General features: G+C 38.3%; 1 protein-coding gene across 4 annotated transcripts in view; it reads left to right on the top strand.

Moving 5' to 3' along the window:
* Positions 1-27,723, top strand: part of LOC129764816 (rap guanine nucleotide exchange factor 4) — a 511,489-nt gene that overhangs the window by 467,597 nt on the left and 16,169 nt on the right. For all 4 annotated transcript variants that reach the window (XM_055764313.1, XM_055764312.1, XM_055764315.1 and 1 more), the window contains 2 exons: positions 24,473-24,606; positions 24,684-24,854. In XM_055764313.1, coding sequence (XP_055620288.1) covers positions 24,473-24,606; positions 24,684-24,854 — 305 coding nt within the window. The remainder of the gene's footprint in view (positions 1-24,472; positions 24,607-24,683; positions 24,855-27,723) is intronic.

Here is a 27,723-nt window from a genome sequence, read left to right as displayed (position 1 = left end):
CAATTCAATTTCGTTTTCACAATTTTTTTTATATTTTTGAAATAAAACATGAATAATATGTTACATTTCATTTTTCAACTGACATTTTGTAGGTTTTAGAGTTGAGATTTTTCGAAAAAAAAGTTTTAAAAAAACTCAAAATTCAACGAAAATTCTCACTTAAAATCTATAAGAACTCCAAATGTTGGTAAAAGAATGAGATGTGGAAAATTAGTTATGTTTTCATTAGAAGATACGAAACAATTTATAAAAAATTGGAAAAAAAATTGAAAATTTAAATTAATTATTTTAAAAATATGTTCTTTCAGTATTCTGAATAAAATATACATGACTAGCTCATACATATCATCCATACATCGAAAGAAGGTCACTGAAATAGGAAAATCGTTTTCCCAGTAACAACTTACTTTTTTATGATTGAAAAATTACTATTAATGTTTGACTCGTAACCTTTTTAAAATCATTTTCATTAAATCAATTTTAATTTTTAGATCTTGTTTAAATATGAACGATCGCTTTCACGATCGTCGACAGGGCCGAAAATAAGAGATAAATAACAGGAGATGCGATACGCGAATAAATCTTTAACCGAGGTAGTCGCAGATCGATGTTGAATTCAAACTTTAGTTATCTCAGAATAAATTCTGAGTGATAAAATCACATTTCGCAGTTTCCGATAAAATTCTAATTAATGAAAGTGCATGTGTAAACAAAGTGCATATTTAAATAAGAACATGTCAAACTCAAAAATTTTCACACAAAAATGTAACGAGTTAAACATAATATTTTCCGGAGTCTCCTTGCAAAAATGCCATATATCCCAAAAACTATAAAAGATAAAAAGTTGACGTCTTCGGCAAAGTTCATATTTTAATAAGATCTAAAACTTTGTCAAATGCATTATATCGATGGCTTTGAACAAAAATAGGATTAGTTGTATTTTTTTCAAAAAAGATAAAAAAAAGTTGTTGTGCTCATCTTTCGATGTACTTGTTGGAAGTTTTTAAAACTACTCTTTTATTTTTAATTTATAAAAATACGTTTCAAACTTGAATTTTTGACATTTTTTTTTCAAAACAACTTCCTGTATTTCATTCTTTGACATAAATTTTCTATGTATTCTAGTATTTGAGTTATATTTTTTTTATAAAAAATTAAGAAACCCTTGACCCTTTTCAAAAAGTAGTCTAATTCTTTTTTAAATATTTCAAGTATGCAAAGTTACTTGAATGACCAATGTCTTAACACCCACTACGTTTCACTGTAATCTGCTATATTGCTACCAATGACATGTCGAGTTGAAAAGAAGTTTCAACCAAAAGCTGTTGTTTTGTGCTCTTGTGTACATGTACTGCCAGATACTTGATGATTTCAAATGTGAAACCCCGAAACCCTGAGAGACTAATGCTAAATCCTAATAAAAATTATTTTTAAGAAAAAACTAGAATAATGACATGGACATGAAGAATGTCAACATAATCATATGAACAAAGTTTGAAAAGTCAAAGAGGTTCAAGGTCAATGATGCAGGATTCTACATGGAATTGCTCTATGTCTCAATTCAACAAATTAACATAATTCATCCCTTCCTTGTTTCTGTTCAACTCCTAACCGCTTATCCAAAGCCTTCCTACCTTTTTTCCGTCTGGCACCATGGTGCCCCGCATTGCAAACCGCTGTGGTGACAGCGAATCTTTTTGATGTCAACTTTCATCATAGCGTAAAATTAAACAGAACCGCCCGCAAAACTAATTTTCCAGTCATTAAAATTATTTATCCTCTGCTCGTTTCGTGTTTTTTTTTGTTGGTTTTCTTTCATCCAGTGCCATCCTTGGTGCCCCACTCCCTCCTCCACCCACAAAGCCATCATCATCGCCACTGGACTGTACAATGATGAAGCGTAAAGTTTATGATTTTATTGGCTTCTCGTGCGGTTTGTGCTTTGAACTGGGGTCGCTGTGGTGTTGGATTTGAAACAAAGTTTATAAAGGGCACTCGATAAAATATTAATGTGGAAGAAAGCAAACAGTCATCGATGGAAACAGTTTTATCGACGAATCCGGCGGGATCCAGTTTCCGAGCGCGCGATCAATTATAAAATCAAATCAAGATGAATGAAACGAGAAAAAGTGTTTGTGCCAATCAAGGTGAGTCGGTTCAATCGTGACTTTCTCTAACTCGAAAGCACACTATTTTTCCCCAAGTTCAAACTGTGGATAGTGCAGATGTTGGGGCGCTAATGGACTATTTCATGTTTCCTCTTCGTGCATTAAGCGCAAATGTTGCACTCATTAGTGGTTATGGGTTTTATGAAGTTTTTTCTGTGCTCCTTGCGGAAGCTGCAGCATTATACGTGTGGTTCTTCACAGCAGTATTTCGCGCGATGTGGAAGTGTTTTGATGCATAGCTCTCGCCACCAAAGAGATGGAGCGACCGAGCGATCTTCTTTTGGATGTCGTGGCTAAAAGGAGATAGATACGTGATTTTACGTCTGATTCCGGTATTGAAAATGACGGGGTTTTAATTTTCGGGGTTTTAGAAAAAGTAACCTAGAAAAATGTACTTTTTGGACTGTACAGACTGAAGATTGCACGGACTAAAAAACTATTCAGTGATATAACAACTCATGAGATTGAAACCCAAAAAAAAAGTTTAAATTTGAATAAAATGACAGTACTTTTCTGGTTTTGTCAATTCTGTAGCATTTGTGGACATTGATTTCGATATTTGAAGATTTAAATAATTTGCTTCAGCTTTGAAGTTATTTCCAGCAAAATTGCTACAAGATAGTATCACACTTTCAGCAGGTTCCGTGATGGTAGTTGGTATATGAAAACAACAACACACCGATTCGATATCGCGCCCGAAAGTATGGTAACAATAGCACTGACAACGTTGCCTTGTCAAATTAACTATCAGTTTTTTTTGCTGTATTATAGTGACTCTAGTTCTTTTTGGCTGGTTCGTCACTCGGGCACGGCTTTACTTGCATTCCGAAGAAAAAATAACGGTAGTGAGAATTGAACTCGTGACCTTCAGCGTGAGAGGTACCAATGTTAACCACTACGCCAGATTACTTCAAACACTGCTCGCTGTCTAGAGTAATACTAGAATGAAACTGAAATCGCGGCATATGGCTGTCTCGTATTGATATTGAATGAGCATACTCGGAGAGCACGGATTGCTTATACCGTTCTGAATCATATTTCGGACTTCTTCTTCTTCTTGGATGGCGTTAACGTTCCCTGTGGAACTTTTGCCGTCTCAACGTATGCATTAACTAGCGTAATTTGTTAATACTTAGTTGAGATTTCTTAAGCCAAATAACACGCCTTGAATGTATTCCGAGGGGCAAATTCGTGAATACGCGTGACCACAGTGCAAGTCGAAGGAAATTTCTTTGACGAAAAATCTCCCGGCCAGAACGGGAATCGAACCCGAACACCCGGCATGATAATGTGAGACGCTAACCACTCGGCCACGGGTGCACTAATATTTCGGACACTTTGTTCTAATATCTTGAAATGCTTAATGCACTGATGTTATAACTATAAAATTAATATCACCATAACTATAACTATCATTTCATATGAGAACTACATTTGAATTATAACATAATGGGCAAAAATATTGACTAGAAAACTTGAGGAAAAGAAAAGGTAAACTGAGTTGAAACGAGAAGAAAAAGAAATCCAAACATTAGCTAATCTGAGAAAGCAGAGGTTGTTGAAAATTATTTTAAGTCAATTAAAAAAGCAATTGGTTAAAGTTCTATTACAATTTAACCAGCCATCAATGGTTGTAGACAATTTATAAGACATTAGCTGACCCGGCAAACTTCGTCCCGCCCAAAATTTGTTTTTTGTTATCAATACCTTCAAACATTTACGTTTTCTTACTATGAGCATGTTCGCGGGTATAACCGCAGAACTGTTCATTGATTGATCTTCTAATCGACCCCGTTGAATTCACCTTTTACTAAAAAAATCCAAGTACTTCTACCAACACTCATTATTATAATATCAGATTATTTTCAGATACAATTCTCGTTCAAGATTTTTCAACCACTTGCAAATATCATGTTTCTCCGTTACATGAAATAAATATTTGATACGGAAAATATGATAGAATAAAGACAGACCCGTCCCCTATTTTCCCCTTAGAGAGGGGGAGGAATGTCGAACCACCATAGAAACATTTATTGCATCCTAAAACCTTCACATGCCAAATTTAGTTCGGCTTGCTTGATAAGTTCTTGAGTTATGCGGAAATGTATGCTTCATTTGTATGGCAGCCCCCTCAAAGAGACGGGTGGAGTGTCTACTCGCCATGGAAACGTTTTGTGTCCCCTAAAACCTTCGCATGTCAAATTTGGTGTTTTCTTGACTAGTTTTCGAGTCATGCAGAAATTTGCCTTTCATTGGAAAGGCAGCCCCCCTCTAAGAGAGGGGAAGGAGTATCAAACAACCGTAACAACATTTATCGCACCCTAAAACCTTCACATGCCTAACTTGGTTTCATTTGCTTGATTAATTCTCGAGTAATGTAGAAATTTGTGTTTCATTTGTATGGCAGCCCCCACCCTCCTTAGAGAGGAGGGAGGAGTATCTAACCATCATAGAAACATTTATTGCACTCTGAAACCTCCATATGTCTAATTTGGTTTCACCTGCTTGATTAATTCTCGAGTAATGCAGAAATTCGTGTGTGTATGGCAACAGGCCAAGTCGTTATTATTTTCAGAATTTTAACAAAAACATTTTTGTGAAAAAAATGAATTTTAATTTTCAAAACATTTTTCTTTTTAATTAAACTTAAAAATATCATTTCATATTTTTCAATAAAAACTCAATAAATTTCTTACATTTCATTATCTAACCTACATTTTGAAAAATATCAAACAAAATTTTAAAACAAAATTTTGTTGAAAAAAAATATTAAAATTAAAATCAATTTAAAAAAAATATATTTTCTAAAATTCTAAAAAAAAATATACGAATAGCCCTTACAATTTTCAACAAATCATCCATACATCGAGAGATAGGCACTTTTACAAGAAAAGATTTTTCCAACAACTTTTTCATGTTTTGTTTTAAATTAAAATTAATGTTTAATATGAAACATTTTTATGTATAAATTATCGCAATTTACATGTTCTGCTGTTCACATAATTTGTTTGAGAGTTTTTATAAATATGTTTTTGAGAAAAATCAGTATATTTCTAAAATAAGTTTTTGTTTCCAGTGTAACAATACTTTAAAAAATTATTGAAGATTTCTAGTATGCAATGTTTCTTAAATGACCAATGTCTTTGCACCCGCAACGTTTCACTGTTATCTGAGATGGTGCTGTCAACTCCTAGGACGAGTTGGCATGAAATCCGTCTATGTCAAAAAGTGGGCCGATGATATTTAATATAATCATGGATTGCTCTTTTAACAACAATGTGATACATTTTTTTTTACTTTCTATTGATTGCAAGGGTATCTAGATAACATCGGTCTATTGAAATCCATTGTTCGAAAGATATTTCGGAGGCACTGCGTTTCTCGAGTGCATTGAAAACCTTATATCTAAAAATTGAGCAGCATATCAGGTAACGTTAACATTCTAGGAGATAACAATATTTTAGTTTCGATGATGATTTGCATAGAAGTTGTTCATAGTTAAAATTAAAAATCATCAGTAAAATAGTAAAAAAATAATTTTAGAAAGAATATTTCTTTTAGATGTCTTTTAGGTGATGAACTGCCTTTGAATCATGGATTTAAAACGTTGCGGAACATACTCTTATCTTCTGGTTTTACCGAAGAACACAGCTCTCACCACTGGATCATGTTAGGTTAGTGTAAAAGTGGTCCATTGTTTTTGCGTGAAATCTCCCATAAAAGTCTTGATTTTTATTGGCGAAAAATTCTACCTATAAATTATCACAATCTTCTCTTGATCCAAATTTCTTTAAATTTTGGACGTTTCTCTATTTCAATCGCAAGCCTCATACGGGCCAGTTGAAGATCTGAATTTTGTGTATTGGACTAAAAAAATAAAAAAAAAACCTGGGATCGCACTGTTCTGACCTACCTCTCGATCCACCACAAACGTCCAGATCTTATGCTATAGGACAAGAGCAATCATCAAGTCACCATCTAAATTGAACCGAAATCTGGAAGAGACCCACTGTTGTAAAATTTGCAAGTACCGATCATTGGCCGTGGAACTCCAGAAAACTGTGGAGACTTAGGTCGGTCCCAAAAATTGTTCCAATCAATCTCTCTGGATTTTGAATTATCCTGGAGACGCTTCTGGAAGCGCAAATGGTGTTGAACATCGAGAAGGAATTAGCCGGCATCTAAAAGTCTGTCATCCATAGACCTGCACGATTGTCCGAGAATTCCTTGGTCAGAACTAAGAAAGCCGATCATCCAGATGCACGGAATGCACGTTCGCAGAGCCAAGACCACCTTTGGCCTCAAGAAGCTCTGGGCAGGTGAATATTCTGGTTAGATTCGTATAGTCGAGAAGTGAGATAACTCTGCAAAAAAAATGCTCGTAATAAGCTGCTCCAATATCGGCATCATAAACACCATTCACAAAGAAAAACCGTGACGAATTTGACCAATCCGTCATTTGGCATAAAAATGCCCACGACCATTCAAATGAGACGCATGGCTAATTGTATGTATTGAGTTGTATCCAAAACCACCAAGCGTACCCATATAATTTCTCACTGTGAAAGAGACAAATTTAATTACACTCGAAGTCGTTTTCCACATCGGGAAATCTTAACTCGATTTTCCCAACCTCTAATTCTACCCAGCACACAATGATTGGTGTATTGCATAAAAAAAACGAAAACCTCACCATGACGGAAGAGCGTATTAACCGGCGCTATCATTCATTCCACTTGGTGGGGAAACGAAGTCCTGCGAAAATCGTTTTACCGCGATCGAGCAAATTTCATTCACAGCTTTGGCAAAGAAATCCTCTTTTTTATTCCACCATCGCCGCCGCCACCACCACCCTCCGCTTCCCTTTTTTCTCGCTAGCGGAGCGCAACAAACGAAAAAAAATCCCTATACATCCTCACACAACAGAATGACATGACGAACGAAAGCCCGCCCCGATTTATCCAAATTGAATTACGGATTCAATCGAATGTAAATGAACACATCACACGAGTAAACGCGATGTGAAGCGAACGCGCGTCAGCGAAGCTATTACGACGTTCTGTGATATGTGAGTGAGCGAAGGTGAACCGTGTGGGTGGATGTGAGTGAGAGTAGGTGATTGCATTGTGACAGTGATTTCTTTCGTTTACCGTCTCCGTGAAGAATGGTGTTTGCACAAGAAACAGATTAACTGTATTGTTCGTCTGGCTTTGAAATGTGCCGAAGCTTGCTCCTTCAGAGAATCAAAAACGACAATGTGAATGTTGTTGTTGTGCACTCATATAGAGAGGAAATTAACTCGAGCACATTATTATTACGCCCGGACACATCTCTTCCTCTTACAAGTTGCTTCCCGGGGGGATGCGTAATTTAATACCATCTCCTTTCGATACGGAAACTGCTCAATCTTTCCCGTTTCTTTCCGGCGGAAGCAATTTGGCTCGAATAAAAAATCGTGCAGTTTCATCTTTCTTGCCCTTTTCCATTTCCACCGGATCTTTCTTATAAATTTTAAGTAGATTTTCCACTCGACAACGATTGCAGTTACTGTAACGATAACGACGTCAGCACGGGGAAGAGACGGGAGACGGATACGATTGTTGTTGAGAGCCTGTTTTTGCATTAAATTTCATTCAACTATTCATGAAAAGTGTCTCCTCTGAAACGCTTTCGAGTTTGCTTGAGATGAAATTAAAAATTAATTCAGCGGCTTTATGCCACAAACAAGGCCAATGTCAACCACAATCGTCACTGCTCCGGTTTTGAATGGCAGCCGTACACTTCATCACACGCCACAATCGAAATGGAGGAAAAGTTCTGTTAGAGGAGGAAACTTTTTCCGCTTCGTTAAGTCGTTACTGTCTTCAAAATCAGAAGTTAAAATTGATCCCGATGCGGGGAAGATTAATTGGAACCTCTGCGCGGTGTGTCAAATGGGGAAAGATATTGCAGCAAGGGGGCTGTCCACATACCACGTGGATACAAAAAGCACTATTTCAGACTCCCCCCTCCCCCTCCGTGGACAAGCGTGGACATCGACCAGACCCCCTCCCTCTGTTGTCCACGTGGACATTCCTAAATATTTTTTTATTGAAAAATATCAAGTAAACACCACGATTGCACCCTTATTCCATTTCAAATTTATTTGATGTTAGAATTTTATTTCTCAGAAGGGACTGTTTTAAATGACCAATCACGCGAATAAGAAATTAGAAGTTCAAGGATTTAGAGACGAATGAACTGAAAAGTTTAAAGCCTCTTTAAAACAAAGAATGTCAATAGGAGTTCAAGGAAGTATTCCTGAATCATTTGCTGCCGTTTTTGCATCGAAACCAGCGTGTTATTCCAACAGAATAAAGCAACATTTCATTAAAGTCGGAAGTCCTTTACATGGTTTATAGGACTGGAGCTTCGATTCTGGACTACCCTGCTTTTTTACCAGTTCTCACCCCTATCGATAACTTATGTAGATTGATCGCAGGAAGAATAGAACTGCCGATGAATAGACAGTATGCGAGTTTAATTGAGCTTAAACGAGCAGCTACCTCTGCGTGGAGCGAGATTCAAATTTCCACATGCCGAATACGTTGTTTGGATTGATTGGAAACTAATGATGGTTTACAAATTATAAACTTGTTATAATTCGTGCGAAATTTGTTGTTGATTTTGTAAAGAAGTGACACGTAAAGTATTATTTTTTTTAAATTGCTCAAATTTCAATTCCTCGCGAAAGTGCACATTTTTGGAAAAAGTAATACAAGTGAAAAAATCAATCTTTGCGTTCCTATGTCTGTTCTCAGCCACCAAACCTTATTTTACGTGCAGAACTGTAGTAAAAAACCAGGACCTTATTTTGAAGGACTGTGTCGAAAGATGGCACACGAGCGAGAGTTTTAGAATATTTTTTTTTATATATAAAAACATCATTTTAAAACACATTATTCAGTAGACACACATCTAAAGTTCACAACGAATTGAAAAAATCTTGTTTGAACTGTAAACTTGAGCAAAACGGTTCAAGGAGAATGATGACGATCCACGACCAGGAGTTCCAGTCATACTGACTTTTGGAAGAAGATTGTTTGGACCGATTAGAGTAAGTTTGAGGTTAAAAAAACACAAAGAAATGACAGCCTGAAGTCTGAGCTATCCAGCCTACTCAAGCAACAGTTAAACACGATGGAGAATTGTTCTTTGTGAGAGGTTGTTTTTCTTGGAATGAGGTGGACAATCTCGTCAAGATCGATGTGAAAAAGACTGCTGAGTTCTACGTCAATGTCTTGGAGAAAAACTTAAAGCCGTCACTCAGGAAAATGAATATAAAAGCTATATCTTCCAACAGGACAATGAGCCCAAGCACACCTTGAAGGTGCACTATTTTCAGTCCAAATAGATTAAAATGCTTGAGTGGCCATCCCAGTCCCCAGACCCCAACTCCATAGAGCATCTATGCACAATACTGGATGAAAAAACCCAATGAGTTGGAGTTTTCTGTAAATTTGAAAATTAATAAACACAATGGCTTGTTTACATCCTTTCCATTGTAAGAAATACGTTCATTTTCCAAGAAAAAATCATGAAAAAGTATTTTGCGTAATGCTGTTTACTTTTTTCTTTCCAACACTGTACATAGGATATTTGTTAACTTATCGAGAAGCTCTTGATCAACCCGATAAATCTTCACAAACTGCTTGATGATTAGTTCTCTGACACCAAATTGATAGATTATTTACTTCCGTAGCAATTTCATTTTAGGCATCTTCAAAAACCAGGAATTCTACCATTGTGTTTATACTAACAAGTATTTGAAAAAAAATCATCAAGCATCTCAAACTTTTTATTGTTAAATACACAGAACAACCATGATAGGGAAGTTTGAAAATTCTTGAAAATGAAAAACAGATTTCGTTGATTTTTAAATATAGATGTGATTGTTTTTTTCTCAAATATTTATTTCACGTATCCACGTGGACATTGGCTATACCCCTCCCTCACCGTGGATAATCGTGGACATTTTCGTAACCCATACCCCCCTAAAGTTGTCCATGTTCGCCGTCTCAACGTATGCATTAATTAGCGTCATTTATTAATACTTAGTTGAGATTTCTTAAGCCAAATAACACACCTTGAATGTATTCCGAGGGGCAAGCTCTATCATACGCGTGACCACAGTGCAAGTCGAAGGAAATTTCTTTGACGAAAAATTCGCCCCGACCAGAACGGGAATCGAACCCGAACCCCCGGCATGTTAGTTTTGACGCTAACCACTCGACCACGGGAGCACTCTGTAATCTACTCTCTCGAAATCATTATACTTTAAATGATCTTTGATACGCTCCAAAATGCATACTTGTGTCAATTCAGTTTCGGGACTGGTAGTGAAAAGTGTTATTTAAGCAAGTCATTTAAACATTTATTGATTTTACTATTCAAAGTAATTTCCTCCAGCTTTAGCTCATTTTGAGAAATGGTACTCAATGCTTCAGTTGAAACCATTCAAATGGTTCGAAGGTCATCAAAGATCGACGACATTTTGCCATTTTCAATTTTTGTCAATATTTAGATAAGATGCTATTATTCAGAACAAAGACACGATTTCAAGCTGAAAATTAACACGCGATCAGTGTTTTGTAAGACTGCGCATTATCGTGTAGAAAAGCTCGATTCTCTCAGATATTTGGGGCGAATTCGGTGGATTTTTGAATGCTTCAACACTCTGAGATGATAATCTGAAATAACCGTTTGATCAAGTGGAACTAATTTTTTATAGATAATTTTCTACTATCGAAGGATGTGATGATCATTGTATTGACTTTTACGATATTTGTTGCATGTTAATTTTGAATATCTTTGAACCACATGACAGGCAAAAGACTTGCGGTCTGCACAAATGTATGGTAAATTAGAAGAAAACTGTCCAAATCTCTTAATACTAAATCTCGTAAATCCTTCAAGAAATGGCTGAACACAATTTTCGTATCGCAACTTATATTTAGTACAACTTATACCCTCAATATGTTCCCTAAAAACGTAACACTAGGCTATAACGTTGGTGTTAGTGCAAAAGCCTTGCTTTTCTATCTCAAGCAAGGAGTCACCACAAGGGGGTCTTCGTAGCCATTTGGTTACGCGTTCGCTTACCAAGCGATCGATCGTGAGTTCAAACTCAGGGCCCTCAATTTGACCATCTTTGTGTTGTTATAGAATAACTACGTCCATGCAACCATCATCAGCGATGGAAATCGATCCACGGTCGAAATAAGATCGATTCATCCATACAACTGCTCTGCTCTGCAAGACACATCGGGCTGCTGTTCTATAAATAACTCAACAATGATCAATATCAACTGTCTCCGCTGTCCGGTCTGCTGAACAATGGATGAACAGAAAGAATACCCTTACGCCTAAATGGCTACTACTGTGTAATTTACCATAATGTAATGGAACAGAAAACTTAACACCTAAATGGCTACGCTTAACTACTGTGTAATTTGCAATTTATAGAAACATAAACATATGTACATGTACACGATTAAAACCCTCTCTCTGTTACAGCTAAAATGCTGATAAGCCTAATAAATAAATAAATGAGATAAAAAAAAAAGGAGTCACCACCGTACACATCTTTTTGGCATTCGACATGAGAAACATTCATATCAAAAGTAATCATATCAATCAATTAAAATGAAAAAAAATGACACAAACTACACCTGATTATTTCTTAATAATTTTTAGTTTTTTGTTCTAACTAACGATTCTTTTCGTCAATGGTTCTCAACGAATCGCTTAATACATTAATAGCATTTTCATTTCCATTTTTGAGCATGGCGAAAAAACATATTTTCAGCACATCAAAGCAACATTTTTGGACACTAAACATATTAATTTACACCTAGCCGATACTATACGAGATGAAATACGTACGGAAAATTTTTATGAGTTTTTTAAACCAAGCTAAAAAATTTTGGTTTCGTATACAACGACAAAATAATTTCGGAGATTCCAATACCAAAAATTACACATAAACCACCATTTCGGGTATCAAGTTTCACAGTTTTTCGAAACTAGCTTATTTGTGATGAATTCAAGCCTCATTGACGTACCGTCATCCGGGGGCAAATCACGGGGGTGAAATTGATCAAACGTATTACTGAAAACAAGCATAAATTTTCAGAGGTATTATGCAATTTAATTTTAAACTTTTTCAATCTGACATGTTCAATAATCATCTGAAAGTTCTTTTTGTCAATGGCTCTCGACTAATCTCTTATTAAATTGCATGAAAATTGATATTATTTTGAATGGCATTTCCGCTTCCATTTTTAACTATGGTAAAGAAACATATTTTCAACACATCTAAGCAATATTTATAGACGCTAAATATATTCTTTCACTTCTAGCCGATAATTGATGAGTTGAATAACTAATCAAATGCTCGTAATTACTATTTAAACTAGTGCGAAAAAATTATTTTACAAAAAAGTACCACGAATGACCAGAACCGAATCCCATCATGAGACATACCGAACGTCTTGGTTTGTCAAAACTAGCTCATTGGTGACCATTTCAAGGGTTTTTGGCCACATTAGGATAACCTAAATGGTCTCCGAATGACTTGCACATCAGTGTTTAAATTGAGTTATGGCATGTTAAGATCACATTTTTAGGTTGATCAAACCAGGTTTGTGTATGCTCAAACCCTTGAACTATCATTTAAATGACCGTAGGTGAAATGATAATTGATTGTCTATACATTTTTGTGCATATGACATTGTAATATCCTGAAAAACATAGATTAATCAATTTCACCCCAAAGCTACAATTTGAAATTTTCCGCTCAAAGTTTTCCAAATTAACGCTTGAGGATTTTTTTGAACAAAACTTTCCATAGCATTTTGTGGCCTTAGCACCAGTACTATATTGAAAAACAATTGGGTATAAATCTAACAAAAAAAAAATCTGAAATATTTACATTTTTTCTGAAAATAGTGATCAATTTTCCCCCGGTTTACGATACCATGGATATGTTCCGGATCAGGTTTTAGAGTGAAGTGTTCACTTTATAACCAAAACCGAATCCCATCATGCGGCATATCGAAATGCATGGTTCATCAAAACTAGCTCATTGTGAATCATTTCAAGGGTTTTTTGGCTACATTAGGATAATCCGGATGTCTATGGATGATCTTCCGATCCAGTTTTTAGAAGGACACGACTACACCTTCAGGTGGATTTAACTATGTTTTTGCATCATCAAACCCTTCAATTACCATACAAATAACCGTAGGTGAAGTAATCAATGAATCACTATAAATTTTTGTGCGTATCATAACTGAAAATCATGAAAAAATAGATTGATCAATTTCACCCAGAAGCTATGGTTTTAAATTTTCCGTTAAAAATTTCCGAAACAAACGTTTAAGGATTTTTTTCTTAAATTTCACCAACATCAACATTGATTTAAAAAATAATTGGATGTAAATCTAACAAAAATAATTCGGAAATACTCTTTTTTTTTTTTTGAAAACCGTGATCAATTTGCCTCCGGTTGACGGTTCTGGAATCAAACATATTCAATCAAAAATCATATACCGTAATGCTGTTTAATCCAGATACTTGTTATATTCAATATCATACCAAAACCATAACATCTTTTGCATGTTGAATAAATGTGGCTGATAGTTACCGTTTTTTTTTTTTTTATCCAAAATATATATTTTTATAAAGGCTCATATGGCGTCAGCCTAACGGGGCCGGGAGTTCAATATTTCGACAATGTTTGCTTACAACTATGTTAGTAATATGTAACCGATTACTCGCGGTTGGCTCGAGGTTAGTATTACAAGTGTTCTCATAATTGGTATGTTGCAGTCTTCGATGCTCTGTACGTGTGCCCGACACGGAATACCTCCTATTGGGATGCAGCTGACCATTAATCAGCAACGCCCCCCTAGTCTGTACCCCATATCTAGCGTGGTGCGTCTTTCTCGACTCGAGCAATCCAGGATAGAATGGTCACTAGCCGGCGCAATCATCAGCTCGTGTAGAGTTGTCATAAGCGGTACAACCTTTGGCTCTTGTTGAATGATCAGTGGACTGCACAACCTTTGGCCCGTGCATCTGTAAAGAGTGTGTGTATGTATTGCCGCGACTAAGTAAAAGTTTATCGTTTGGATAGGAGGGATGTGAAACGGGGACACAACGAAGGAAACATCATTAAACGTTGACATCGACGTTTCTGAGGAACAGGTATAGATGAAGCAGAAGATCAGGATCACGGCTACCTAAGATATCCCGGACGGGGATATCCAATTGTCTGCCTTGTGCTCTCAGTGCTCTAGAGAGCTGAGAGCGAGCAGTATGGAACCGGATACACGACCAGACAATATGCTCGATGTCGTGGTAGCCATCGCCACAATCACAAAGATTGTTTGCTGCGAGCCCAATGCGATAGAGATGCGCGTTTAGGATGTAGTGATTGGACATAAGCCGAGATATCACGCGAATGAAATCACGACCTACATTCAATCCCTTGAACCATTCACTCGTCGAGACCTTAGGGATAATCGTTTGTAACCAACGACCGAACTCATCTTCACTCCACATGCGCTGCCAACTTACGAGCGTATACTGACGAGGAATGTGGAAAAATTTATTATAAGCAATTTGCCTTTCAAAAAGTGTGCCTTCTAAAGCGCCCACCTTAGCTAGCGAGTCCGCTTTCTCATTCCCCGGAATCGAGCAATGAGAGGGAACCCATGCTAAGGTAATCTTGAATAATTTTTCGACCAAAACACTCAATAGTTGTCTTATTCTTGTTAGGAAATAAGATGAGCATTTATCAACTTTCATTGAGCGGATTGCCTCTATTGAGCTGAGACTGTCTGAAAAAATAAAATAGTGGTCGATGGGCAATGTTTCAATGATCCCTAATGCGTAATATATCGCACCCAGTTCAGCGACATACACGGAACAAGGATCTTTGAGTTTGAAAGAGGCACTGGAATTTTCATTGAAGATGCCGAAGCCAGTGGACCCGTTTATGAATGAACCGTCAGTAAAGAACATTTTATCAGATCTAACTTTCCCATATTCTGCCGAAAATATCGACGGAATAACATTGGAGCGTAGATGATCTGGTATTCCATGGATTTTTTTTTCGCATGGACAGATAAAAAATGACAGAGGAATTGCAGAAGTATGGGAAGCAAACTTGGTTGGAGATGCCCGGTGAAGGGTGCACTTCATGGGTAAGGTACTCATGGTATAGAGACATAAAACTTGACTGAGGAGTCAGTTGGAGTAGATTTTCGAAGTTATCAATCACCAATGGATTCATGATCTTGCAACGGATGAGAAATCTGGAGGATAATTCTGTGAACCGAAGAGTAAGCGGGGGTACTCCTGCCAAAACTTCGAGACTCATCGTATGTGTCGAATGCAAACACCCCATGGCTATACGCAAGCAACGATATTGTATTCTCTCCAGCTTGAGAATATGAATCCTGGCAGCTGATCGGAAGCAAAAACTGCCATATTCTAACACTGATAATATCGTTGTTTTGTACAACTGGATGAGGTCTCCTGGATGGGCACCCCACCATGTTCCGGTAATTGTTTGGAGAAAATTGATTCTTTGCTGGCATTTCTGTTTCAAATACGCAATGTGTCTCCCCCAGGTACACTTAGAATCAAAATATACACCCAGGTATTTGAAAAACATAGAGTGTTGGATCGTTTTGCCGGATAGGTGAAGCTGGAATTGGGCGGGTTCGTGCTTCCTAGAAAAAACGACCATTTCGGTTTTCTCCGTAGAGAATTCGATACCCAGCTTGAGAGCCCACGTGAACAGGTTGTTCAGGGTATCTTGCAAGGATTTTTGCAGAATGGTGGGATTAGTACCCGTGATGGAAATAACTCCATCGTCTGCAAGTTGTCTTAGCGTGCAGTTTCTAGTTAGACAATCATCCATATCATTGACGTAAAAACTATACAAGAGGGGGCTTAGGCAGGAGCCTTGTGGTAGGCCCATAAAACTATAACGTGAAGATTTCGAGCTGCCATGAGAGAAAATCATGTGCTTTTCTGACAGTAAATTGTACAGGAAATTATTGAGAATTGGTGAAAGTCCACGATTATGAAGCTTCTCTGAGAGAATTTCCATGGAAACTGAATCAAATGCCCCTTTGATATCGAGAAAAACGGAAGCCATTTGTTGTTTGCGAGCAAATGAGACAATCATTCGTCCCTTTACCTCGGCGGAAGCCAAACTGCGTATTTGACAGCAAATTGTTCGTTTCGACCCACTTGTCCAAACGAAGTAGAATCATTTTCTCTAACAATTTACGAATACAGGATAACATTGCAATCGGCCTATACGAGTTGTGATCGCAAGCCGGCTTGTTGGGTTTCCGTATGGCTATCACTCTCACTTGTCTCCAGTCATGCGGGACAATATTCAGCTCCAGAAACTTGTTGAACAAGTTCAGCAAACGCTGTTTTGCCAAGTCGGGAAGATTCTTCAACAAGTTGAATTTAATCTTGTCCGACCCCGGAGCTGAATTGTTACATGAGAGAAGGGCAATTGAGAATTCCACCATCGAAAAATTCTCATAATCGCTTTGAAGTGGAATGCCGCGTACGACGTATTGTGCAGGAGCGGTGTCGGGGCAAACCTTCCTTGCAAAGTTAAAAATCCAACGGTCAGAGTATTCCTCACTTTCGTTTGTATGGTTCCAGCCACGCATTTTCCTAGCCGTATTCCAAAGAGTGCTCATAGCGGTCTCCCTTGACAAACCATTGACGAACTTCCGCCAATATCCACGCTTTTTTGCTTTAATCAAACCTTTTAGTTTGGCTTCTAGAGCTTGGTACTTTCGAAACCATTCCACTAATCCAGTTTTCCTGAATTTTTTGAAAGCGGATGATTTTTCAAGGTAGACCTTTGAACATTCCTTGTCCCACCAAAGTGATGGAGGACGACGTCGGAAAGTGGTAGCCGGTACACGTTTCTTTTGAGCTTGAAGTGCGCTTTCGTAAATCAAACTCGATATAAAGTTATACTCTTCGAGTGGAGGAAGTTCATGCATTGAAACAATTGCTTCAGATATTATTTCCGCAAATGTTCTCCAGTCAATATTCTTCGTGAGGTCATACGAAATATTGACTGACTCACGAAAGCTTGATTCATTAGCGATCGATAAAATTATTGGTAGGTGATCACTACCGTGGGGATCTTGGATTACCTTCCACATGCAATCCAGGGATAACGAAGAAGAGCATAGTGATATGTCTAGCATGCTTGCCCGTGCAGGAGGATTGGCTATTCTGGTTGCTTCCCCAGTATTCAAAACTGTCAATTTAAAGTTGTCGCACAGATCATAAATCAAAGTGGCACGGTTGTCATCGTAGAGTGATCCCCATGCTGTTCCATGGGAGTTGAAATCACCTAAGATTAACCACGGCTCCGGCATTGCCTCGATAGTATCAAAGAACTGATGGCGGCCTACCGTAGTTCTGGGAGGGATATATATCGAAGCAATGCAGAGGTCTTTGCCATTGATTTGTGTCTGGCAAGCAACAACTTCAATGCCTGTCATCGATGGGAGAGTGACTCTATAGAAGGAGTGACATTTTTTAATCCCCAATAGTACGCCACCAAACGAGTCATTTCGATCGAGGCGAATAATGTTGAAATCGTGGAAATTCAGCTCATCGGCTGAAGAAAGCCATGTTTCACAGAGAGAAAATACATCACAGTTAGAGCTGTGAACTAAAAATTTAAACTGATCTAGTTTAGGAATGATGCTTCTGCAATTCCACTGTATTACAGTGGTCAAATCCTTGACCTCTTGCCCTGAATCAGGCATCGAGGGAAATGAACGCTGCCAAAAAACCACATTTTTCTTTCAAAAATGTTCTCACAATCGGAAGCAAACATAATACTATGCTTTTAAGAGGGTCATTTATATTTAAAGCATTTAAAATGTTGTCCACCAGGTCAGAAAGCGCAAGCAAGCCAGATTGTGGCTGTTGCCTCGACCGCGAAAAAGGAGCAGACGTGTTGGGTGCTGCTCCGGGAAGTGCTGAGGACCCCTGGTGCGTAGAAGAACCGCTTAAACCAGGAGGTACTTGCTTCGGTCTATTCTCAGCACGTTCGATTCGAGTTTTCATTCCAACTTGGGAAGTTTCGGTTTTCTTTCTGGGGAGTGATGGAAAAGAAGTAATTTTTCTTTTCCTGATGGCACCCTGCGATGTACCGGAACATCCGGCATTGGGAGCGTCAGCAATAGGCTCGTCGTTCTGCAGAATGGAGTTGGGATTGTCCTGAGTCGTTGGAACGGGACTCTTAAGCATTTCTGCATAAGTCCGCTTGGAACGTTCTTTTAAGGAACGCTTGATTTTTTCCCCTCGTTGTATGTACACCGGGCATTGAGTAAGATCATGAGGAGTCCCGCCGCAATGAAGACACTTGCGCTCTTTCGGGCAAGGATTCTTATCATGGCTCTCTCCACAATCTGCGCAACGTTTTTTGTTGCAACAATAGGCGGCCGTGTGACCGAGTTGCATACATTTGTTGCATTTCATTACCCGGGGTACAAACAACCGAACAGGTAAACGAAGTGCACCTATTGCAACGAAGTTTGGAAGGGCGGAACCCTCAAATGTCACACGAAAAGAGTTTGTCGTTGCTCGAGTTGACTCGAGTATCTCTTTTCGAGTCAAACCCTTTTCGTTTATTACACCGTCTATTTCAACGTTGCAACAGGGTACGTATACGCGATACTCGATCGCAAAGAGATCACAGCGCGTTATTTCATTCGCTTGGGTTCTGCTGGAGACGACAACTCGTAATTTGTCTGGCCCCATCCGAGTAGTCTCGGTAACTTCGGAAAATTTCTGTGTCAACTCTTTTGAGATGCGAATGACGTTAAGAGGTTTGGATTTTCGTCTAAAGTATACGATAAATGGGCCTTTGGCGCCATCAGGGTATTCTTTTAGACGAAAATCCTGCTTCTCGTCTTTTTCCTCATCTTCAAAGCTTTCTATTTCGTATACAGAATTTTCCTCCTCATCTTCTGTTTCATCCTCCTGCTCTTCAGGAGGAGGTTCATTATCTGATATATTCTTTGGCGTGGGTGGGGGATCCTCCCCGCCCTCTGCCATATTAATAAAAACGAAGAAGTAGATAACTGTTCGATATGAACAGAATATAATAATTTGGAAAATATAAATTAGTAAAACAAATTATATTTCTATATAAGTTATTGTTGAAAATTTTTTTTATTTCAATTTTTGTTATTATGTGTAATTTGAAAATGAAAAAAGTTCCAATAAAAGTTCAACGGTGATGTAAGAAATGAACACCCCTAATGCCAACGCTTGCCGATATGATAAACACAATGATAAACAATGGTATAAATCGAGCACAGAAGCTATACAGAATGATGGAAGAGGTAAGAGGAAAATAAACTTCTACTTGCCCCGCTGCTGTGTAGCGTGTGTGATGATGTGACTTGCTGCCGGATTGTCTCGATAGCGCACCACTTTTTATGAGCTTTACTCGCTCGCAGCGCACCAAATGAAAAAATTCACACTAGAAACGGATGTAAAAAAAAACCTGTATCGGATCAAATATAGGTTCGACCGATCTGCTTGCGAGTTGTCAAAGCAATGACCGTTACCTATAGTTACCGTTGTATCAATTTGGTGTAGTATCAAACTTTGTACCTAGCTGTTGACCCATTCTCATGCGAAGAATTTCATGCGACTATTGTAAAAACAGCATAATAAGCAAACGCTTATAAAACCATACAGAAAGCAAAATGAAATTTCAGCAAGTTATCGACTTTGTTATTTTCCTAAATTATACTAAAATAGTGAACTTATACACAATTTACAAAATTTGGTATACTTATGCTAAAAAGGTTAGAAATACATAAAGCGAAGAAATAAGTAGATAGGGGAACCCGGGGCAAGAGTGCCCATCTGATTATTTTGCCTCATGCGGCCCGCGGGTCGCAGTTTGACTACAGCTGTCTTAGACTGAATGTCAGCTTGGAATTTTATAAAAATCCAAACGATGCCAAGCAGGGGTCGAAACAAGGCCTGCTCGGTTGTAAGAAAGAGAACATTACACCACATTATAAAATATAATGGATTTGTGTTTGGTTTGTATTGTTTTGGCTTATATAGTGGGAGACCATCCTGTAGCTCTCAATCTTTTTACGTTTTTATAAACAATGTCATTAAAAATCGTTACAAAGCAGATGATATTGCGGGACTGACTGCACTGTAGTAAAACAAAAAAAATTAGAGAAGTTCTAAACAAGCAAAATTTGTGCCATGATCTTCCCGAAATTCGTGTTTCCGATCTTGTTTCAGTTTCATCTACATGGAATTCAGTATGTAGCAACTATCCAATAAACTAAAAACTCCCAAACACCCAGTACAAAGTATTTAAATGGTTCATCGTATAAACTCCATGAAGATGTTACGATGAATCAATCCTAAATTGCCTTCCTAGATTCAAATGTTTATGATGAACAATAAAACATTGTTTTTGGAATGTATGTTTATATGAATTTTAATTTTTATTCTACTGCGGAAAGAAGAGTAGAAAATGTCGGTGCTGATTCCATCGGTGAGTTATCTTTATAGCCATACAGTGCTACCATTGTACTTTCAAGCAATTTCTTATTGAGCTTGATAAGCAAAGTATTTTCTAATGATTCATGATTCATGTCCAAGTATCCTGGATGTAGCCCTGAAAGACGAATACATATTAGCACTAACAGATCACAACGTATGGCATGCATGAATCTTACTTGTATTTGATCCTTCTCTTTGACGCTGCAACTTTTACTGTTGAGGAAAGTGAATCGTGAGTTTTGAACGCTCGGCACTCTCGTAACTTGGTCAACCTGTTCGTCAATGATTCAGTTGAGGCTTCTACAAATGGATTCGAGACTTGCTTTTTTATATCAGCCAACGAATATAAAATTCCGATGTCTTTGGTACGGATTAAAAGCCGCATGATAATGATTTATGAATTTCAACGTATTTGAGAGATCAGAAATAAACAACATCTTCATATTAATATCTGGTACTTGGACACGATAAAATTCCATCGAGTTTGACTCCATATTCAGCGATTCCATGCCAAACCGATATAGTGGTTCTCAGATTTTAGTCAAAAGTTTCAATTAAAATCACTGCTTGGGAAACGTGATTTACTATGCTGGCTACAAAAAGGTGGCAATCTTAACAATCCCTTGATTTTTTGGATAAAAGGGGAAAAATGATTTTTCGGACCACCGGTTAACATTGGAATATCATATCTCAAAAACAAAAAAAAGCATCTCTGATATCGAGATGTGTTATGTAAAAAATTCTCAGCTTTCAAGAAAAAATATTGAAAAATATAGCGCCCTCTAGTCCAAAGCCATGAAAACAATAAAGAAAAACAACTACAATCAATAATTACGATATATATTTTTCAATAAAATCTATCTCATTGGCTTCAATTTGATATATCGATCATCTAAATCGGTTCAGTGGTTCAAAAGTTATGATTTTTTGAAAACAGTCAATTTCGGGAAAAGGTGAAAACAATTATTTTTCGGACCACCCTAAAATGGAAATGGGCACCCTAATAAAAAAAAATAAAAAAATACGGGTTTGTTTTGCGATAAAGAACAAAATTACTACTTTTGGCGAAAATCTTAGAACAACTAGAAGAAGCTGATCTGAAGATCTGAAGATCCTCCAATAGCTCCTGCGTTAGTTTTTGCTCGCTTACACACTCTCTTTCTTCTTCGTAATCTCCGATTATCAGCATTTCTCTAGCTCTTTTTTGAATTCCTTAATAGCTGACACCACACGCGACCCGTTGTCCACGGTTATTGCGACGAATTTTTTTGTACCTCATAAATAAATTAGAATGAATTTAGGTAACACATCTTTCCCGGACTAGAAGGAACTCCATATCGATATCAACACCATGATCAGAAAGTACCGGGAATTATTTATTCAAATATACCGTGCATGCGAGAACCGGTTTAATATTTTTTTTTCTTATTTTGGCACGACCTTTAGACGCACATCTGCTAGGTTTTAGTGCCAACCGATCATTAGTGTCTGCCTGTGCGTCGCAAACGTCCGGGAATCTGGGCCGACAATTCTTGAATTTTGCATGATGTTAACGCGCCATCGCACTGAACCCGCATTGTACTGAATTATTTGACCAAACATTAAATAAACACATCGAACAAGCACCGTTTTCACCTAATATGGCCCCGTACGATTTTTTTTTGTTCCCCAAGTTGAAGTTGCCACTTCGTGGAAAGAGATTTCAATCGATCGAGGAGATCAAAAAGAATGCAAAGAAGGAGCTAAAGGCTATCCATTCGGCGGCCTACCAGGGATGCATAGAGAAATTGGGTCAAGCGTTGGCGCATGTGTGTTGCTTCAGATGGATCATATTTTGAAGGAGATCGAATAACTTTGCCTGAAATATAACTCTATTTTGTTTTCTTTAAAAATTCCCGATACTTTCTGATCATAGGGTATTTTGATTAGGTTCAATATTTTGAAAAGACAAGTTAAAAACTGTGAAACTATGCACATGACAGGTCCAGAATAAAATTAGTTCATGTTAAATTTTTCATATATTTTAGCAATCATCGAAATGTTTAATAAAATGACAAGCAGTTTGATAATCTGAACACGCTCAATTGTCGAGTTCAAAGGGAACGGATCAAGCAGGATATTCCTGTAGGACTGAATATGTCCATGAAATCACAATCAATCAATGCAAAATAGCCTCTTTTGTCGAAAAACTCTTTCATGTCCTGAAGGACCTTTGCAACGCTAACCGGCGAGAAGCTAATAATCATTATCGTTAACACTCATAGATTAGTACGATAAATTTAAAATTGAAATCAATCCCGCAAACCTGTGGTAAGCGAACCGTATCCAATGAATCGATTGAAATCGAGAAAATTGGAAAATTGGAAATCCATAAATTCATCCAGCCGGTATCGAGTGGAACACTCACAGGTGCTAATCAAACAGAAAATTCATAACGTGAAAGAGCAAATAATATCATTTATTTCCGGCTAATTGAAAACCCTAGGTTCGTTGAAATTACGCGGCTAGTCGGGTCCCAAAATCATGTTGTTGATTCGATTAGCAAATCGGATATGATTAATTGGCTCTACCATCGAATTTGATGAAATAATTTCTATGGTATGAGCGTAACCGGGGGCTGGCTGTTTCTTTCGGTTTCGGTTCCCATTCCCTAGGTCACGAAACGCATGTCGTTTTTACCGACACGGAATTGAAATGATATCAAAAGCGTGAGGAAAGGTTGTTCTACGAACAATGACTTATGTGACTTATTTTCTAAAACTTATTCAAAACCCTAATAAACATTGTTAGTTGTAAGGGCATGTTACATTATACAGACATAATGAAGTTTGATCCTCTGGGTTGTCCGGAAGGTTCTTGTCGCTACTGATGAAATTCGTTATATATCCAAACTCAAGCAAAATGTAGAGCAACCTGTATCCTGTAAAAATGTATTGGGGTTAGCCAGCATCGAAATTGAGGGCAAAAAAGGGTCAGAGTATGTATTTTGCTCTCGAGAATCTATTCCCTTAAATGCCACTTGATAATAAAAGACATTGAACAGAACATTACACACCATTCAGCAATCTGTATAATTAGATGAAAACTAATTAGCAAATTAATGCAAAATTAGCATTTATGTATTCAGCCTTCGCTGAACTCGCAACAGCTTACACACGGTGAAACTGAACAAGAAAATGTCATTTGTCCTTGTCGTCCTTACTCCTCGTATCTTCCTTCATTACCTTCATTTGCCACCCATATGCCGATACCCAGTTACTACACATTCACACCGGAACCAGTGGCTTTCACCCTCTGGGCCAGAGCAGGAATGGTCGACCATGTCGGAGAGATTCAGGAAGGGAAAATCATCGCTTCACATCGTTTTCCACAGCATGTAACGCGAGAAATCGGTTCACATTCGCGTGCGCTTCGTTCACTCGCTCTGCCAGCAAAGTGGCGCTAAAATGCATCGCATTCAATTAACGATGCTAAGCTCTTTTTTAATTAAAAATTAATGTTACGTCAGCTGTACCGGATGTGAAAGTAGCGCTCATGTCTTCACCTTTCTCAGCGTAACTTTTCACACGTTTGCATTTGTTTATGCCGATTTTGTGGTGGCGGCAAAAACTTTTCGTCCCGCTTAATTCATATCATCCTTGCTTTCATTCCAGATAACTTCGAACCTCGACGTGTTCGTGAGGCGCTTCAACGAAATTCAATACTGGGTTGTGACGGAGATCGTATCGACATCCAATCTGACGAAACGGATGAGTCTGGTGAAGAAGTTTATCAAACTGGCTGCTTTGTAAGTATCGGCCGAGCCGTGATACGATAGCAATGCTTCACCCATTAACCCCTCATTCTATCGCGTTTCTTCCACAGCTGCAAGGACTATCAGAACTTGAACGCGTTCTTCGCGATTGTGATGGGCTTATCAAATATGGCTGTGTCTAGACTTACGTTAACGTGGGACAAACTCCCGTCGAAGTTCCGAAAGTTATTCTCCGAGTACGAAGCACTGATTGATCCCAGCCGAAACCACAGGGCCTATCGGTGAGTAGACTTTTTTTTCCAGACAAACGTCAAGCCAAACGCTTCAAAATTTTCCGAGCAACTTGTTGGATAGCAACTGGTGAGCTACATGTGTAAACCTAGCTGCTGCTGCTACCTGCCGATTACGTTTCGCAAAGACTAACCGACATCTGATAGACACCTGACGTGATTGATGCGCTCTGTTTTCGTTGCTCGGGGCTTTATTGATTACTCGATAGAGAGGATGAGTCTGTTCCACATCCTTCGCACTAGCAGAACCGAAGCTGAGAGATTGGGGCTTTTTGTCGAATCACTCACTGGAAGTGGACAGCAGGAGATGGGTTCTTGGAAGGTCACAGTAGCATTTATGCTTGTCTCGAGCTTGATGATCCGAGACGTCTTCCGCATCAAGTGAAGGTTCAATTATGGGGAATCACGTCTGTTCTGGAAATGTTATTTGTGGGTTCTGTTTGCAGTTAAGTATGTGTCAACTTGGAATGGAGAAATTAAAGCATCAGCAGTTCAATATTGCCTTCTACAGAAAAATGTTTGGGTGCAGCGATTAAATACAATAATCTCCAATGCACACATATGGGTTTCATATGAATATTTCGAAAAATTTGTACCTCCAGTTTGAATAATTTATGAAGACACAATTATTACTTGGGTTATTCTATCATTTTACATTACATTACGTTAGCAGGAACGAGGATGAATTGATAAATTAACATGCATGTCATTTTGCTCTGTGGAATAGTGTCTAATTTACTCGACGAATTTCTGTTTTTATGCTTTGTCCTCTCCGGAAACCGATCTGATAGTCATTATTCATCATCTTTTTTATAAAAAAATATTTACTGTTAGAAAAGTTCCTCGAAAATCTTCAACAGCTTAAGCTTAAGCTTGAGCTTGAGTCTGGGTAGATTGTACGCTTCGCAGTTGCTCTCTGTAATTGACCTAAACTAGCGAATTCGCACAAAGATCACCCCGAATGAAGCTTGGGAATATCAAATCATTCTCATTGTGCAAGTTTCGGTGATTCGAGGTTTCAATAGTCAATGAGAACGCCGATCATGCTCTCAAATTCACTAGGGGAAGGGAAGAAATGTTAGTATGATATTCGCCGCCAGAAGAATCGCCTCGCAGCGTGGTTCCCTAGCGATTATCATGGAAGGAAACCTTGTTGGGTTCGACGAATCATAAATTCGTAGTGGTGAGTGATGTGATTCTGAACACCGGAACTCTCAACTATTAAGCGAAATGATATTTCGAAAATAATATCTATTCTGACATGAGAAGGTCACTGATAGAACTCCTGTACAAACTTCCGAACGATATGAGGGGCTTAGAATGAAAGGGGTGTATGTGATTTGATCGATTTCTCTACATCGACTCTCCCTTTTGGTCATAACTTAGCTGCAAATACATTCCGTACTGTATTTGGCAATGTGGAAGAGAGATCAGAACCTCATCTATCGGACTCTATAGCAAACTTAAATTGGAACGTTTTTGCAGTTGAGTTATTAACTAAAGAAAAAGTTGATGAAGAGAAATCGATCAAGTCACTTACACCCCTTGCATTCTTATTCTTATTATTCTTATCGGCCCCTCATATATTAGACTGTCAAAAAAGTCCTGCGGTATTTCCGCGAGGTGTCGTTGTAAGAGCGTAGTTCTAGTTGTATTCATTGTATCGAGTTATACTATAGCTTGTTGGAAAGGTATTTTTGCGCGCTATAATATAGTCCTTGATAGTGTTTTGTTTGGTTAAGTCGTTCGTGAGTTATAGTGTCGCAAATATGGAGCAAAATAAAAAGAAAATCCGACATATTTTACAGTACTACTATGACAAAGGCAAAAATGCATCTCAAGCTGCCAATAAAATTTATGCAGTTTATGGACCCGATACAGTTTCCATTTCCACCGCACAACGATGGTTTCAACGTTTTCGTTCTGGTGTAGAGGTCGTCGAAGATGCGCCACGCTCCGGAAGGCCTGTCGTCGAAAATTGCGACAAAATCGCTGAATTAGCCGAGAAAGACCGGCATAGTATCAGCCGTAGCATCGGCCAAGAGCTGGGGATAAGTCATCAAACCGTTATTAACCATTTGAAGAAGCTTGGATTCACAAAGAAGCTCGATGTATGGGTGCCACACACGTTGACGCAAAAAAACATCTTTGACCGTATCGACGCATGTGAATCGCTGCTGAATCGCAACAAAATCGACCCGTTTCTGAAGCGGATGGTGACTGGCGATGAAAAGTGGGTCACTTACGACAACGTGAAGCGCAAACGGTCGTGGTCGAAGCCCGCTGAAGTGGCTCAGACGGTGGCCAAGCCCTCATTAACGGCCAGGAAGGTTCTGCTGTGTGTTTGGTGGGATTGTCAAGGAATAATCTATTATGAACTGCTTCCCTATGGTCAAACGCTCAATTCGGACCTGTACTGCCAACAACTGGACCGCTTGAAGGTAGCACTCATGAAGAAGAGGCCATCTTTGATAAACAGAGGCCGCATTGTCTTCCATCAGGACAACGCCAGGCCACACACTTCTTTGGTGACGCGCCCGAAGCTCCGGGAGCTCGGATAGGAGGTTCTTTTGCATCCGCCGTATAGTCCGGACCTTGCACCAAGTGACTACCACTAGTTTTTGCCCATGGCGAACGAGCTAGGTAGTCAGAAGTTAGCCACAAAAGAGACCTGTGAAAATTGGCTATCCGAGTTTTTTGCCTATAAGGAAGCGAGCTTCTATAACAAGGGTATTATGTAGTTGGCATCTCGTTGGGAACAAGTCATCGAACAAAACGGCGCATATTTGACTTAAAACAGATGATTGTAACTAATTTTATGAACAAATGAAAATTATAAAAAAATACCGCAGGACTTTTT

Source organism: Toxorhynchites rutilus, chromosome 2 (assembly GCF_029784135.1).
Source record: "Toxorhynchites rutilus septentrionalis strain SRP chromosome 2, ASM2978413v1, whole genome shotgun sequence".
NCBI classification, from domain to species: Eukaryota; Metazoa; Arthropoda; class Insecta; order Diptera; family Culicidae; genus Toxorhynchites; species Toxorhynchites rutilus.
Note: the sequence above shows the minus strand (reverse complement) of the source record. Positions and strands in the feature narration are given on the sequence as shown.